The sequence below is a fragment of the Amphiura filiformis genome, chromosome 6 (assembly GCF_039555335.1).
Source record: "Amphiura filiformis chromosome 6, Afil_fr2py, whole genome shotgun sequence".
Taxonomy (NCBI): Eukaryota; Metazoa; Echinodermata; class Ophiuroidea; order Amphilepidida; family Amphiuridae; genus Amphiura; species Amphiura filiformis.
This window is the reverse complement of record NC_092633.1, coordinates 15,544,725-15,562,986: the sequence shown is the minus strand read 5'-3', so window position 1 is coordinate 15,562,986 and position 18,262 is coordinate 15,544,725. Positions and strand designations below refer to the sequence as shown.

The window sequence follows — 18,262 nt, the reverse complement described above, 5'->3', positions numbered from 1 at the left end:
TTTGGTTTTAACTGATTGTTACAAATCTTTTAAAACAAATGCATACAATTACAATTAAAATATATTTTAACTTGGATGAACTTGATTTGTGTATAACATTTAGTAACAATAACGTGAAAATATATAAACATGATGACAAGTTTACGACAAGTTTAGGATATTAGCATTGACAGATAATATGCAGATAATATGCAGAGGAAGTTTAGACTGATGCCCTCAGTCATCAAAGTTCTGGGTTGAAGACTGAGAAACTTCCATGCAAATATTGTGCAAGACTCAGAACCAGAACCTGGCAGAATAAGCCTGCGCAGTTGTGTCCAATTAACCATCTGAACTGCATTTGTAATTTTGACACATATTTTTCGAACATTCATCACACAATCCTTTCACCATGGCAACAGAAGACACAGACACATGGAAAGTCACACCATGGTTCATGACATTATAAAAAGTCACACACAAATATTTTCCCTTGTCCAGCACTGTTTGAAAACTATGTAAAGCATAATACATAACATGCACAGTTGGCAGATGAAAAAGGATTCAGTCTGGAGGAAGATGCCTAAGCATAATGAAATGGCAAGAAGCAAAAACATGTTTTGACTTAAAATCTTGAACCCTATAAAAATTTCAACTAGTTTTCATTCTTTATCAAGTTTACTAGACTATTTGTGTACACCATTACATATGCAACAGCTACCTGCAAGTATGTACCAGAGTACCTCACAGTCACACCACCCATCTCATTCTGACATTCTATCATACATAGACAATATATGTATCTATAGTAAGGCTTGCATGACAGTTTCTGGCAGAGAAGAACGGCAGTTGTTTACATTTTGAGAGCATGCACAGGGTAAACACAGAAGTGGGGTTCAGATTGGCCGATTCAATCCTCTGACGGTCATAACAATAGATGGATAATCTGATTGGCCAATCAAAACTCATCAAAACGTTGGTCGGTGCAAATCAGCCCTTTTGAAGGGAACACAAAGCTCTGCGCATGTCGCTCATTACCAGGGCGCTTGCCGCTCTCGTCAATCTGAGCAGTGGACTGCCATTCTTCTCTGAAACTGAGTGTAACATATATGTATATACATGTTAAACACATGGCTACCAGTGGACTAACCCCCTGCTGTAGATTTTCTGCTTGCAGACATGTGGCCTAGGGTTATGAAACGGAGATAGGCGCCGCCCAATGGGCCGAAAGGCTTGGGAAGGATTTAACTTTAACTTTTATATACATGCTCCCAGGATAATCTTTTAGATCAGGGGTTGTCTATAGGCGGCCCACAGGCTAGATCTGGCCCATCGACCAATTGAGGTTGGCCCTTGAAAAGCTCTTGTGTGTGTGGCCCTCAAACACTGATCTTTGAAAAAAGTTCAGCCCTCTGTTGCCTGTGACCAAATGTGATTGAGAACCACTGTCTTATATCATCATCTCGTGGTTATACAATGGTGTGTTATTGTTGGGCTCATTGGTATACCACGGATCATTTGAGCTCTACTGGTTTCAAGGTTTGTGCATATCTAGTGCTCATAAAATTGGTATGCAAACCTGCTTACGCTTTGCTGATCTTGACGTATGCAGGCCGTTCTTGGCTACTTACAGCCAATCTTTACCAACTTTTCGCATTGCAAAGCAGCAAAAAGCTACAGCAGGACTAGTCTTCACTCATCCCTGCGCTGCTCTATTGCACATAAATGTTAACCTCATCACGTTAACATTAATCACCTCATAGATCACACCAGTTTCTAACTAAGCCATTTTGAAATACTACGTAGGTATTTCAGTTCTGAGCTTATCCACTTCTTGCTTTTCTTTCATGTGTCTTGCTTGCAGCTCTTCCAGCCTTGCCATTTCCAAAGCAACATCCTCCTGGTGGTCTTCCTGTTGCCTTGAGTTGGACCCATACAGCCTCTCATGAACTTGTTCAGGTGGAGTAGGTACTCTAGGTTTAGGGACTTTTTTTGCATATTCAATGGCCTGCAGGAACAGATCAAATTAGAAATAAAACACATGATTATTACATAAATCATACAGCTATTATATTTTATTTTGTTAACTTCTGGAGATTCCTACACAAAACCAGGAAAAGTTAGTTGGGATACTCTCCAAGAATGAAAATAAAATGTAATATATGTGAAGATATCTATCAGCAAATTACCCATATGCATGTCATGTTTAATTTATAGTTTATAAGATAAGTTCAACAATGTTCTGTTCCAAAGAAATAATCTATTAGACACGTATTGTCAAACCATGCAATGTACTATTACCAAACATTCTAAGAGAGAAAAAAGAAAAAACTCAAAAACAGCCAGACTAAAACAACTGCCATCATCCCTTAGGGTTACATTTTTGGATTGGAGTTAGGATTATTAGGGTTGGGTTGGTGAGGTGACCACCCACTATTCTGAAGAGGCTCAATTCCTCTGATAGCAATGTTCTTGAATAGCGTGCGGAGTGCGCATGGCTGCTCCAAGCCCTCTAGGGTATACATGCAATTGGTTTATTGCAAGGGATAGTTTGTATGTGTACGTCACATCCAGCACTGAACCAGTGCTATTCTGAAATCGCTCCACTCCAAGGAACAAACTGTAATTCTTATTACCAGTTCTACACAGTCATGTGACATGGGAGGTTTGGCGACACAGTAAAAACCTTTACATCAAGTGGGATTCAAGCTAGCATAGTATCGATTGCTCTCTTTACTTTGTGTTAGATAAGTTACAGTATGAACTATACTATTACATTCTGTTATAAAAGAAAAAACTGTAAGTGTTAGTGCTTCAAACTTATCAATGATACAACAATCATTTTTTATAAAACAAAAAATACTAAAAAAAACACCACACCAAACAGGAATGTTAACCATGTCATTCATTTTGTTACATGAGTGTCATCATACAATGTAACTGAAAAAGTAGCCTAACTGATAATAGAAACTACTTGACTACATGATGAATTCTCTCACTTTTTGGATTGGAATTATGAAGACATGCCTCAAAAACTTCACAAAATGAGGGTCTTTAGGTGACAAATCTTCCAAAAATGAGGCCTTAGTTAGGTAACAGCAATCTCCTAAGATGTGCATTCTGACAGCAGCAATAAAGTGTGCATTTTTGTATTTTAATAATGAAATTGCATGTGTGCATATACTATAATCATTGGTGGAAAACCAAACAAGTAACTGGTAATAAGCATTCTGTAATTTTATGAAATGTACCAACTGATTGGTTGGTTGCCCACCAAACTGGAAACATCAATGTGCAAAACAATACTGGATCATGTGTATGTGCATTATTGTAATCATGTAAGGGGAACCAACCATCAAACCGATACATTCCATTACAGCATGCCAATTTCCCCACTAGTTGCCTTTATAATAGCCATCAACTAGTCTGGGGGATAGCTGGATCATAGCGGGATTCCCTGATGACATCATCTACAGAGAATAAGACCAAGTATATGGGTGATTTGACAAAATTCCAAATAATATACATTTGGACATATTCTTCACTCAGCACTCACAGAAAGTATTTTGTTCCCTCATTAGGTGTGTGACCAGATTGTAACACATTGTGTTTTCTACTTCACATTGGAGCCCAGTACCCAAACATTGTTCATTGTTATTCCCAGGTTTGAGTTTAATTGGTCTAGCGATGTGGATTTTAGAATGAAAAAATGCCTGGTAACCATAAACCACAATGTTTTCGTTCATACTGCCTATATTAAAATGAAACATGCCAGTCCTAAAATTTCACTGGGGTTATGGGAAACATATGAGATTTTACCTGTGACACCAAAATCTGCATTCAAGGGGGATGTGGCTGTCAATCTGGACAAGCACCTTTAAGATGGCACAAAAATGGCATGTATGAAAAGACAAATCACAGGACCGCTAAACAGTATGCATCCTCTATATTAAAGTACAGTATTTGTCTCAGAATAGTATCTAACTTCACTGAACACAAGAAAAAAGAAAACATGAGAATAAAGTCAACTCTCGCAAAAGTACATGTACTTACTATGTTTCGCCTGGAGGGTGTTTCAGGAGTTTTATTTGTTGGTGTAGGTGCCTTTTTGTGCCACGGTTTCTGTTTGGTTTGATGAAGTACCTTCTTATTCTGTTGCATGACTGCTTTGGCATAATCACGCTGTCGGTTGACTTTTTCTTGCTGAAATGATACAAGGTTGGATACAATGTTGATATTAATAACACTATTCAGTACTGGGACTTCAAATACTTCAAAAAAAGATAGAGTAGCCTGTGAAATTTGCAAGAATGATACGATACAAAATAATTATATATGGTAATAATAAATTGAAACCATTCAAAGTATCCTTATGTTTTTGTTTCAAAATGCATCATGTATGAAAATATGATCACCACACCCAAGTGCTTAGATCAGCATGATGAGTGAGAATTACAATATTTCAAAACTAGAAAATCCTTTTGGGTAACAAACAAATTTGGGATACAAAATGACTCTATGTTGACTATGGCTATGACTTTACCTTCATTTGGTCATATGCCTATTCAAACATAAATTAACTATATATCAAAATGACATATCTTTGTATGGCAAATAGTGATCTATTTGCAACTCAACTGAGTTTGGACTACAAGTCTGGAAAAGCAGTATCTAGAGCAACACCAATAATTGAATTGCTTTGTTTTAATATGCATCTGTAGAGTCACATATATTATGCAGGACTTGCCTAATTTGTGAGCTATCAAAATCTACAAAAACAAAGCAATCATGATATTTGGTTTTTGTAGATTTTTGATATATATATGTGATGCACATCTCCTTGAGGCAAGTAATTTATCAATCTCCTATGTACTTACCCTTTCAGATACTACCTCTGCATCAGGTCCTAATCCACCAAGCCGCATATCTTTCTTCAGATTACGATAGTCTTTTATGGTGTACTCTTTATACTGGGGTCCCTTGTACTTACCCTTTCCGATACTACCTCTGCATCAGGTCCTAATCCACCAAGCCGCATATCTTTGTTCAGATTACGATAGTCTTTTATGGTGTACTCTTTATACTGGGGTCCCTTGTACTTACCCTTTCCGATACTACCTCTGCATCAGGTCCTAATCCACCAAGCCGCATATCTTTGTTCAGATTACGATAGTCTTTTATGGTGTACTCTTTATACTGGGGTCCCTTGTACTTACCCTTTCCGATACTACCTCTGCATCAGGTCCTAATCCACCAAGCCGCATATCTTTCTTCAGATTACGATAGTCTTTTATGGTGTACTCTTTATACTGGGGTCCCTTGTACTTACCCTTTCCGATACTACCTCTGCATCAGGTCCTAATCCACCAAGCCGCATATCTTTGTTCAGATTACGATAGTCTTTTATGGTGTACTCTTTATACTGGGGTCCCTTGTACTTACCCTTTCCGATACTACCTCTGCATCAGGTCCTAATCCACCAAGTCGCATATCTTTCTTCAGATTACGATAGTCTTTTATGGTGTACTCTTTATACTGGGGTCCCTTGTACTTACCCTTTCCGATACTACCTCTGCATCAGGTCCTAATCCACCAAGCCGCATATCTTTCTTCAGATTACGATAGTCTTTTATGGTGTACTCTTTATACTGGGGTCCCTTGTACTTACCCTTTCCGATACTACCTCTGCATCAGGTCCTAATCCACCAAGCCGCATATCTTTCTTCAGATTACGATAGTCTTTTATGGTGTACTCTTTATACTGGGGACCCTGCTTTGCCTTCTGTAATTTCACCAGGTATCCATCTGGATCACTTGTCCGTAGAGGTGACTCACGTTCTGTAATGAACAAAATTTATATGCATATAATGTGTTAATTTAGGAAATTAAGAGAATGCTTGTTGACCAGTGTAATTCACAATATTTTAGAAGTTTCACTCTGATTCAAATGTTGCTTTCTTTCATCCAAAGTCCCAATAAAGTAGAGCAAAATGACTATTGACATTTGCTACCAAATGCTAAAAGTGGTTTAATGGTTCCATGAAGGTGAGTGCCTACCTCTGATGAATGATTTCTCTGATAAAACTTTATTAGGCAAAAAATATAACCTAATAAAGCTATATAAATATATGAAACAGACTGTATTATTCTCTTCATAGTATATAACCAAACCACCAACAGGCTTCTAAAATAAGTAAGCCTATATTTCTTGTACTCAGTCCAACGTATGCGACATTATTATTGTGCATAAAACCAAAGAATAGACTAAGAGAATTCTCAACTCATTGAACTCAATACATAACCCCATGTATAATGCTACAGGAATCTGCCATATTGTATTGTCATTCTTAGGGAGTTATACTTCAGTTCAGGTCTTTTTTATGTAGGAGTAAATCAAGTGGGAAAAGGATGAGCTTTGCAAAAGTTTTACGCATACATGTACAATGTGTGGTGCATGCATGGCAACAAATCTGAAGGTACACCATTTGCATACAGAGTGACAGGCAAACATGGAGAGTCTATGATCTCCCAGTTTAATCTCCTTGTACATAACTGGAAAACAAAACAAAGGAAAAACAAACCTTTCTTATGAGATGGTATCCCAGGCAAAGTTGGATATGGACTGGTTCTTTTGCTATTTGGATGCGAGTTGGATTGTCCTCTTGGGCTCCTCAAATCTTCAGACTCAAAACTGTTGTACATATCATCATCAAACATGACTCTTGTTCTTGGCGATACAATCTGTTGCTGCTGTTGGGATGCTTGCATGCGTGCATACGCAGTAGCATGATCAGCTGACCAGCTTGCTTGAGTTCCATAAGAATTCCTCAGGTTATTTGGGGCTTCCTGTTGCACTCCAGTGTATATATTAGTTTCAGATTGACCTCTCATTAATAAAGCCATCTGTTTTTGTTCTTCTATTAGTTGTCTTGTCCAAGCTTCATCATCAATTTCAGCCCAGGTTTTGACTTCTTCACCAGCGTCATGTGAGTTTTCACGGGAAATACTTGGCAGAGGTGCATTGGGATTTAATGGTGGGGTTTGTGTCTCGGTGTCTTTTTTCCTAGCGTACACTTGCCCATAAGTCTTTTTAGGAGGGCCATATGTTAAAAATTGTCTATTTCTTGCGATAAAATCTGGTCCGACTCGCTTTGGCTGTTGCCTTGGAGGTCGCGATAAGACCGGTCCACTTTGGATCTGCCTCCGAGGCACTGGCTGTGAGAATGGCATTTGAGGACCAGCACTACTATACTGTTGATTCATTGGGTTTGGAACATTTCCTGGTGCTTGGTTGTATTCCATAAAGCCATGCTGTGTCCCATTTGGAGTTGAAGTCAGTTGCTGCCCTTGATATTGCTCAGTAAATTGTGGTTGCTGTTGTAAGTTTGGATTAAAACCTTCATTGAAATGACCGGATCCTTGCAAAAATTGGCCTGCATACATGTTGTTTGGTTGAGATGGCTGAAACTGTTGGTGCTGTGGTTGTGCAGATGAGTATCCTGCTTGCTGCTGGTATTGCCATTGCTGAGGCTGCTGCATAGATTGTCCAATGTCAGGCTGCTGGAAACTATTTGATACGCTAGGTTCAAATCCAGACTGTACAGGATGCTGATGATTTACAGGAATGTCTGATGATAGCCTGCTGGTACAGGTCTGTGTTAAATTGAAAAGTCTGTGGATATGCGCCATCCATTGGCTGCTGGTTGAAGTGTTGTGGGGGTTGCTGCTGCTGGTAATCAAAATAATGATCGGGTTCTCTTGGAGGTGGACCCTGTAAATACTGACCTCCAAGTTGTCCTCGAGTTCTGATTGGTTGATTCATTCCATGGGGCAATGGTTGATTAGCTGCACCTTGCCAAGATTGCTGTCCAGCATCACTATATTGGTGACTATCTTGTAACTGAGTATCACCTCTTTGAGGAGTATGATACCTATCTATTTCATCAGGTCTTCTGTCTTGCTGCGGTACTGAAAAATTATCCATATTTTGTTGCTGCTGCTGTTGATGTAACTGTTCTACTGAAGCAGGATTTTGTCTTGCGTTTTGCTCTGAATGCCCTAAATTATCAAAACTTGGTTCTTGACTACTTTCCTCAGACTCCTTATTCCCACTGTTGTTCCTATTGTCACTTGTGGGACTGTGAGTTATTTGCCTATCTCTTGGATTACTTTGCATTCTAAGAGCAGCTTCCTGCTCTGCTGCTGCCTTCTTGACAGCATCAATATCAAACCTAAGATCATTGTACGGATCAGGACCTGTGCCACTGCGTTTCTTAGATGCGCTATTATGACAGCTGTATGATCCCCCTCCGTTTGTGTCTGCACTACTGCGTTTCTTAGAGGCACTATTTTGAGCACTGTATGATCCACCTCCACTTGTGTTGGATGCAACACGCACTGCACCAAACACACCAGTTTGATTGGGAGAGTCCAGTCTTTTGTTAGAAGAATCTAATCTCTCAAGTGGAGATCGGTAGGAAGGTGAATCAACTTTGTGTTGCGGTGGTATTGTGCTATCTTTGATTCCAAGCGGTTGTGCTTCAGTTTTTTGAATCAATATTGGTTCTTGCACAGTTTGATTATGTTGGGGTTTAGAGCTTTCCAACAATCCAACCACTTCATTTTCTCTTTTAGCTTTGCCAGAAGATGTTCTCCTTGAATTCAAGATCTGTTGCTCTCTTGGACTAGGATCTTTTGGTGGCATAGGCTTCTTAATAATTCTATATTGTCTTGGCATTTCAGAATCTACATTTTTATCATTCAAAGGTATGCCATAGTTATTTACAGGACTTCCTTTTTCATCCACAAAATGCATATCTTCATCCCCACTATCATCCGAGATGTACTCAACACGTACTGCTTCACCATTATCTAAACGATGAACTTTGGAATGAGTCTTTAACAGTTTTGGACGAGTGCGTTCACGAACCTTTCCATCGGCAGGTGTTGAGTCTCTTGAATGTGTGTTAATACCTGGTATAGCAACGGGTTTAGGTGGATTCGATTGATCAATGGAGTCGGTCTAATCTAAAATCTTTTTTGTCTGGACAGTTGTCCAGATGGCGGTTTCCTATGACTTGGACTATCTTTTAACCTAACTAGAGTAGATGTAACCTTTGGAGAGTTTTGACGACTATCTCTAGAATTCCTTCTACTGCTAGGTTTACTTGCATTATGAGACCCTCCAGATGATTGCCTGCTACTTTTTAGAGTTGGATCTACTGCTGGATAAGCAACCATGTGATTGTCATTTGAATGGTTTGGTGTTTTATCAGCACTTGGCATAATTTTATCTTGCTTGCCATCAAGACTATCTTGCACTGATATGTCATCATCATCATCATTGTTGTTTCTGTCCTGCGTAGCATCAAGACTGTCTTGAAGTAGAGGGTAATTATCACCTTGCTCATCTGTATCTTTCACAAAAGTCCTCTCCTTCTGCAACCGAGGTATGGGATCATCCAAAGAATCTCTTAATAAGTCATCTTCCTCTAAACTATCCCGTAGCACTCCTTCAGGATCCATGCCAAGATCTGCAAATGATGCACGCAGTCTTTCTTTCAACTCCTCCTGATATTTCATCTCTGCCTCTAAGCTATCATCTGACTGATTATTACCAGTGGGCGATTGATCCATCTGCCGACTGTCTTCAGATGAATGACTTGCGGCACTCTGAGGTCTGTGTGCGTTCTCATCCATCGCATTTCCGTTATTATCATCCACAAGTAAATGAAGATTGTGTGCCTTAATTCTGCCAGCTGATCCTTCTGTTCTCCCACTGGGTGACTCCATTTCTTACTTGTTGTGTTGACATTTTCTTTTCACATCTTGAAATCAAAGCAGTGACCTGTAAGATTTGAAGAAAAAGTATATTGTTAAAAACTATTCTTCTTTGTTCATATACCGTAAAACCTCATCTACAAGCATATAAAGTATTTTCTATGAAAGCTAAATGAATACGAAACAAGCATAATTTATTTCCTCAAACTCCAAAATGGCGCTTGGATTTATTTACTTAGCTTCATCAGAAACGCTCTATATGCTTGCACTTGCAGACAAGGTTTTACGGTATTTAAAATCACATTCTTGCTTACAGATCTAATTTCGTAGAACCTTTCAAAGTATGCGAGTATGTGACTCTGCTTCGGCACTGCCATGTTGTATTCCAAACAGAAAGTCGTATTTTGCGAGTTTTGTCCTCAGATTTTTTCATTGAAAATTCACTTCTAATACCCTCTTTCAAGCGGAGGTGTAAATTACATGTAGGCCAGTCTACTGAATAAGCATTGCTCTTAACAAATAACACAGTATTTCATCACACAGGTGTGCTTTACTGCTTTACCATACTCACACCACATACAGTCTGCAGGTGTTTAACAATCCACAATTGCATTCATGAGTGTTCACAAAATCACAAGAAAGTCATAAATACATCTTGCTACTTAAAATATTCTGGAAAAGAGCAGGGTTAGTAAAATATTCAGTCCGGTAAGTGGCCTGACCTGTAAATGCATACACTGAATCAAACGCACATTTCATGGAAAAGCACAATCATGAATGACTTACCCTTGATCTAGTAACAAGAATATTCAAAGTCTGTGATATTTTTGATGAAAGTCAACCTTTGACAAGAGGTGACTTTGCTTCGGAAAGTGCTTTGACAAAACGGATTTCAGTTTTGGCTTTCTTTACTCACAAGGGCTTTAATTTGATATAAAATGATGTGGTTTGTGCACGCACAGGAAATGCAGCGTACCCAAAGCGTGTGTGGTAGGCCTTGTACACGGCCGCAATTCGTCGGCCGCATCACATACTGACGTATTTGCAAAATACGCATTTCGAGAAAAATCGAACTTGAAAATTTAGCGATTTTCATTTGCCTTATAATCTTGATTAAAATATTATTGTCGATTAAAACCAGGTTAACAGTAATGCAGATATACCATATTTTCAATATAATTCACTTATCACTGTCAGAGCATGACTCATTCTGCAAAAAATCAATATTAAATAAAACACGCCACTATGTGAAACGGACTCATCTCACTATCGCCGTTCAAAAGACAAATACGTTGCGCAAATACGCCAGTATGTGAAAAGGACAAAACAGCAATTTTGCTGTGAAATGACAGAGTCGCGCAAATACGTTGCGCCAATACGTCAGTATGTGAAACGGCAAATTCAAATTGCAGATACGATATACTGGGCTTGCGCAGTATATCGGCAAATACGTCGTTATATGTAATGCGGACAATTCAATGTTTTGTAAATACGACATAATTAAATTAATTAATATCTTACTAATTTTAAAGCCACTTTGAGGCATGGTTTTTGGTGAATATATAGAATGGAAACAGTTCAGACCCAGTCAACATTAGCTGAAGTCAAGTCACATACATATTTAGGGGTTCACTTATCAAATGATCTCAAGTGGGGGAATCACATTGCCCATGTTACCTCAAAGGCCTAGTTATGGTGCGTAGAAACTTGCATCCCTGTCCAACCAAGCTCAAGTCTACAGCCTACAAAACTCTCATCAGACCACACCTAGAATTCTCAGCTACAATGTGGGACCCCTACACCAAAGAAGACATAAAGAAAGTGGAAAGTGTTCAGCGAAAGACTGCCCACTTCGTGTGCAGGGACTATGGTCGACGAAGTAGCGTCACAGACATGATTGAGCGTCTTGAATGGGAGCCACTTCAAACAAGAAGAAAGATCTCAAGGATGGCCATGTTACGGCGATCCTGACTTTTAGACCACCCGCGCTATATAGGGCCCAAATATTACTATTTCATCAAGGTTTAATATTCTAACAAGCTTAAACTAAAAGTTTCATCTAAAGAGTCATCCAACAAGCTAAAAACGATTTTTTACCCGTTTTTTACTGTAAAAATCATCTAAAAAATCTTTAAAAATACAATGACCTACCTAATATTACTAATCTATGTTTCCGATGATATCCAAGAAGCTAAAAGAGGGCAGGGCTTTGAGTACCGGGTAATGAGGGAAATTACGGGGTAAAATACATCATGTTTTTCGAGAAATTCGCCATCTTGAATAAATGCAGAATTGCGTCACGCAGTAAAACGATGTCAAACACGCTTGAAAATGCATGATACGCTAGCGTAAATTGCCGTCAAAACAAGCGTACATCAAGTGCTTGTGCTACGTGAAAACTTCGGAGCTGGCATCACCGGTTTTGTTACCAGCTCTTTTACGTCAAAAATAGCTATAAAAACATGAATTTTGGTACAAAATAAAGCTTGTTCGATGGAATAAAAGGTATGTTTGTACAGTTGAAAACATGTTTAACCTTGTTGCGGAAGTTTAATTTGATAAATTTGCAATTTGTACCTTATAATAATATAGCTCGAGTGGTCTAAAAGTCAGGTTCGCCCATATTACACAAGATCCAGAATTGTTAGGTTGCCATACCGGCGCAAAAGTTCTTGCGGCCAGTTACACGCCCCACCCGTCACCACAACAGTAAAGCATTTCAAAGGACAAAGATATCAAATTAAGAAAGACTGCTACAAAAACACATTTTTTCTGTGGTCAATCGCGGACTGGAACATACTACCTGAAAACCTCATCAACATAGCAAACACAGAAACTCTATTAAGAAGCACTGTTAACGCACTACAAGCAGGAAAGGAACTTAAGCAACTAATATCATCTTATTGCGCACAACCTATTCCTCTGCGTGTGGTTCCAACTCTTGGAGCGTTGCGGAGTAACATCAAAGAAGAAGAAGAAGAATACGATCATGTCAGAAATTTTAATTTCTGACATGAAATTATAATATTTTGTTCTGGGTCTGATTATTCGGACTAATTCATACCATGATAAATTCCTTCCTTATACGTGCTTACCTCAAATGGTTGAGTATCAACGCACGGGCTTTATGTGCACAGTTTGCCTATGTGCACGATCCTGGAACATAGCCTAGGATTGATACCATACAGATACTCTCATAATCGAGAAATTATTATTTGAGCTATTTTTATAGGCATGTGCATTAATTTTTGTGCATCAAGCATTGGCATTGATGATTGGCATGCCAGCATTGGCACATGTTCTGGTTCTGGTTAGTTACTCTGCAAACGCCTCTCCTGTAGGCTATCACGCAATCATGCAAGCCAAAAAATGAATGATTGATGCATGCACATGCTAAATGCATGTCAGTGGGATCTCTCCACCATTATGACCAAGTCTCTGTAAGTGTAATTATTTGTGTATATAATTTCATGATTTTAGTTTTTACTGTGAATGACTGTCGACTCACTGGAACTGCTGCATGTCCATGATGACTGTCATGATTGACATAAGCTTGCCTTACTTTATTGACTGTAATCTGTATGTATTTTTTTAGACAAAAACTTACCGATAAACATCAACAACATTCTCGGATCTAAAGTCACTTCAACACATTTTGTTCTTCTACATAGTTTCCCCAGATCAGCAGGCATTATTTGCCTTAGATACGAGTTTACTTTCAAGTAGCAATTAAGGTAAAAAATCGATCAAAATTTACTGCACGAAGCACGAAATTTGTACACACACTGATGCGACTTCATGTACTTAACATTTTGTTGCCCATGGTTTCGACCTTTGACATTGCTTTGACATGAATGATAGTCTCGTTTCCCAGCCGCTTGTTGTTGGGTACTATTTATTGCAGTCGTTGCGGGAGACCTTCTACGACTGGCACCATGTTGAGATTTTTTGGAAAAAAAGCCTATTCTTTTAATGACTTTCAACAAATTTTTACCCAAAAATTGTCATTATTAAAACAGCCATGAAAGTAAACGGCGTATAAAATCCGGGAGGCCGGCTGACCGACGGCCCTGTGAAATATTATATAGCAACACATCCGCCCCAAGTGATAATTTGCAGCTCTAAAATACCCCTTAAATGCTCATTTCTCACATTTTGGGTTTTTTTTTCCAGACGATTTTCAACCTCAAAGCCAAGAAAGACCCTTGATTTTGACTGTTCGCAGTAAAAGATTGACTTGTTAAGTTCGCAGCTCCAAAAAAGGGTGGTCCCGGGGCATATAATTAATTTACCCAAAAGTTGGGGTAATATTGCCTCCTGTGTAAATCAGTGTAAAGTTTGTATGCAAATTAATTGCCAGCTAGTTCATTAACTTAAACCACTTGCATTAAAAAAGATAAAAGCGGCATGGCGTAGGCCTATAGACAATTTTGTTTTAGGGGGCCATATTACCCCATAAGTGTCTGATTAGGCCAATTACAATTGATCCTTAGTTTCCTGTTTCCCTCGCGCGTCCAAAATCAAGAATGGAAAAATATTTAATTATTTTATTTTTATTTAGGTATTTTCATCTTTTAATTGACTTTTAATTACTTTTATTTGCTAATATCTGTTTTTGATCATCTCAACTTTGATTATCTATACTATTAAAGAGGAACTTGCCGATAATCGATACTAATCGATACTTTGAAGATTATAGATAAATCATCTCAGAGATTATAGAAAAATTATAAATTAATAAATAGATAAATAAATAAGTTCTAGCATTTCCGGATGAATGGTAAATGCATAGATAGATAGATAAATTAATAAATACAAAGAATTATTTGGATTTATTTGGTAGATCAACCAATGGTGAACCCGCACGCGTTGCTTCGTTGCTACGGACAAGCTTTAAAATACGCGTATCCTATACGCGCATGTTCAAGACAAACACACTGCTCACGGCGGATATTTCATGCTGTAACCGCTACACAGATGATTTTCGAAAAAATTTTAAGTGAGCTTTTGAAAGTGATCATAGTTTATCCGTTCGTGGTGACTTTCGATGGAGAGTGGGCATTATTAGCATGGTAACCGCAACCGCTATATAATAAATCAGCTGCATTCGTTTACGATGACTGTTGGTAACTTATTTTGTGATAACTTTCCGAAGATTTTAAATTCAAGGTAGGCCTATAATATTGGAAGTATAATTTGAGTTTATTCGTTTGTCATGTTGTGATGAATTTCGATGGGGAGGGTGGAGCATTATTAGCATGGTAACCGGTAACCGCAACGAAACACTATGATATCTCAATGGCGTAGATTTCTTTTTGACATTGGGGGGAGAGAGATATGAAAAACATTTCTTGAACTTGAAGTGGGCATATTATAATAGTGAATCCAGCACCTTTTGGCAACATTAACAGTGGCGTAGATTTCTTTTGATATGGGGATAGGCAGGGTCCCGGGGGCAGCGTCCGTTTCAATTGCTTGAAATAGGCCTACAGTGAATCCTGCACCGTTTGGCGACAGAATAATTTATGGCCATAATGAAGATGGTATTTTATATGATGCAAAAGTGGAACAAATTCGCACGAAGACCGCAAAATGGGCACTTTTAGTTTGGCCAAATATGAGGTTGATATTGTCAGAAACCCACATGTATATAGGCCTACAGGTGTCAACTTTCTTGGGGGTGATTGTATGGACCATTGCCCTTATCAAAATATTGGGGGGGATATCTTGAAACCCAATGTTGCTATTATAGGCCTACTTGATGAAACAGAAACAAATTTAAAAGAAAGAAAGAAAGAAAGAAAGAAAGAAAGAAAGAAAGAAAGCGAACAAGCAAGAAAATGAAATAGAGAGAAATGGAACGAAATAACGGGAAAGCAATAAATGGAAATAGATAGAGAGAGAAACTGAAAGAAAAAAGGAAAGACAAAAGTCAAAAGGGTGTTTGGTACAAAAACTACGCAAAAGATATATGCTAAAGGAAATCGTTTCCAAATAGAGGCAACAAATGGTACCACATCACTGACCGCGTACTAATTGAGCTGTTGAATCGATACCAATTGCCATGATTACCATTTCCATCGTTTATGCTAACTGCTACATGTACCGTTTACTAACCGCTCCTGTTTACTCATTTAGCGGGGGCCCGCGCGAAAAGGGGAAGGAATGAGGACAGGAAAGAGAGAAAGAAAGAGGGAAAGAAAGAAAGAAAGAGAAACAACGGGAAAGCAAGAAAGAGAAAGGGAGAGAGAAACAAAGAAAGATAGGGAAAGACAAAGAAAAAATAGACAGACAGAAAGAAAGAAGAGAGAGAGAGAAAGAAAGTGAACAAGTAAGAAAAAAGAAAGAGAGAAATGGAACGCATGCATGAAAGCGAGAGAGAGAAACTGAAAGAAAAAAGGGAAAAAGAAAGAAAAAATAAGTAAAAAGGGGAAGGAGAGAGGGAAGAAAAAATGGAAAGAAAGAAAGAAAGAGAAACAACGGGAGAGCAAGAAAGAGAAAGGGAGAGAGAAACGAAAAGAAAGAAAGGGAAAGACAAAGAAAAAAAGTCAGAAAGAAAGAAAGAAAGAAAGAAAGAAAGAAAGAAAGAAAGAAAGAAAGAAAGAAAGAAAGAAAGAAAGAAAGAAAGAAAGAAAGAAAGAAAGAAAGAAAGAAAGAAAGAAGAGAAAAGAAAGTGAACAAGCAAGAAAAAGAAAGAGAAATGGAACGCAGGAAAGAGAGAGAGAAACTGAAAGAAAAAGGGAAAGACAAAGAAAAATTAAGTAAAAAGGGAAGGCAAGAGGGAAAGAAAGAGGGAAAGAAAGACAGAAAGAAAGAAAGAAGAAAAGAAAGAAAGAAACATCGGGAAAGTAAGAAAGAGAAAGGGAGAGACAAACGAAAAGAAAGAAAGGGAAAGACAAAAAAAAAATAGACATACAGAAAGAAAGAAAGAAAGAAGACAGAGATAGAGAGAAAGAAAGTGAACAAGAAAGAAAAGAAATGGAACGCAGGAAAGAGAGAGAGAAACTGAAAGAAAAAAAAGGAAAGACAAAGAAAAAAAAGTAAGTAAAAAGGGTGTTTGATACAACAATTACGCAACAGATTTTATGCTAAGAAAGTCGTTTGCAATGTAGAGGCAAAAAATGGTAGGCCTGGTAGGCCTACCATCACTAACCGCGTAATAATTGAGCTGTTAAAAGCGATACCAATTGCCATTACCATTTCCATCGTTTATATATACTAACCGCTTCCGTTTACTAACCGCTCCCATTTACTCATCTAGCGGGGCCCCGCGCGAAGCGCGGGTACCCGCTAGTGAATATAAAACAAGAACATTGTAGGGTCCCCTACTAGTATTAATGTAAAAAATCAATTATAAAGGTAAAATAATTAAATCCGTAGTCTTAGTCAAAATGACCAAATGAACTGTTGATAATAGTCACGACCACATTTTTAAAATAAAGAAAGTAATAGATAATTAATAATTAATAGATAATTAATAATTAATAATTAAAAGTCACCTCGTCCTTTATTTTCAAACTTGAAACAGGAAACTAAGAATTAATTGTGAAGGGCCTTATAAGGAGGTCAATTTACACACTCGAGCTCACCTACAGCAGTGGCGGCGCTCGCGGGGAGGGGGGCTCCTCCCCCAATATTTTTCTCCCCCCCACTTTAATTGAGGCAAAAAAACCAAAATTACGTAAATTTCCACTTTTTGCGGCAATTTTGCGCAAAACTTGTCGATTTTGCCCCACCCCCCTGAAATTCACCGTTAGCCCAAAAATGCCCCCGAAACAAATTCATGGTGCCGCCACAGCTTCCCTACAATAGTAGGCCTACGGTATAATTTTGTCTCGGTCCCAGCCGGTTTGTGTTCCTCCGTCACTAAAACAAATTAGTGACGAAGGAGCACAAATCGGAGCTAATCGGCTGGGACCGAGACTAGGTAAAATTCTCACTATTAAATTTGTTTTCAAAAAAACTCCCCCGATACCGGTATTGGCCTATATAAATGGTGCGTCCCTAAGTAGGCCTAGGGGCCTATAGATATTGGGGTGGCCGGTGGTGCAATAATGATCATACCCCGCGGTGGTGAATTATAGGGGGGTGGGCAAAGATTTTATGGCAGATCAAAGGGAGGGGGGAAAGCATTTTTGGCAGGTCGAAAGGGGGGTCAAACGATTTTTGGCAGGTCACGGAAAAAAGGGGAAGCGATTTTTGGCACAATGCAGATGCATTACCGTATGATGGGACAATTTAAGGTTTTAATTTCAGGAATTCAGGTTCCTCAAAATGTTAGTGTGTATAGAGGAGGGGGCAGAGATTTTTGGGCATGTCAAAAGTAAAAAAAAAGGGGGGGCAAATTTTTTTTTTTTGGCACGGTCACGGGGGGTGAGCGATTTTGGCAGACCACTTTGGCAATTCACCACCCCGGGGTACACAAAGGCCTAATTATTGCACAGCTCCTAAACTTGGACATGGCCATGTGCATGAGAGTGGCATGGCATGGAAACAATTAATC

General features: G+C 38.6%; 1 protein-coding gene across 1 annotated transcript; it reads right to left on the bottom strand.

Annotated features, from left to right (window-relative positions):
* Positions 1-1,500: 1,500 nt before the first annotated feature.
* Positions 1,501-9,771, bottom strand: LOC140154370 (uncharacterized). Its single transcript, XM_072176936.1, is given in 6 exon segments — positions 1,501-1,987; positions 4,033-4,182; positions 5,648-5,817; positions 6,561-7,605; positions 7,607-9,001; positions 9,094-9,771. Coding segments are annotated over 6 exon segments (3,648 nt in total). The 3' UTR covers positions 1,501-1,777.
* Between the last annotated feature and the right edge of the window lie 8,491 nt (positions 9,772-18,262).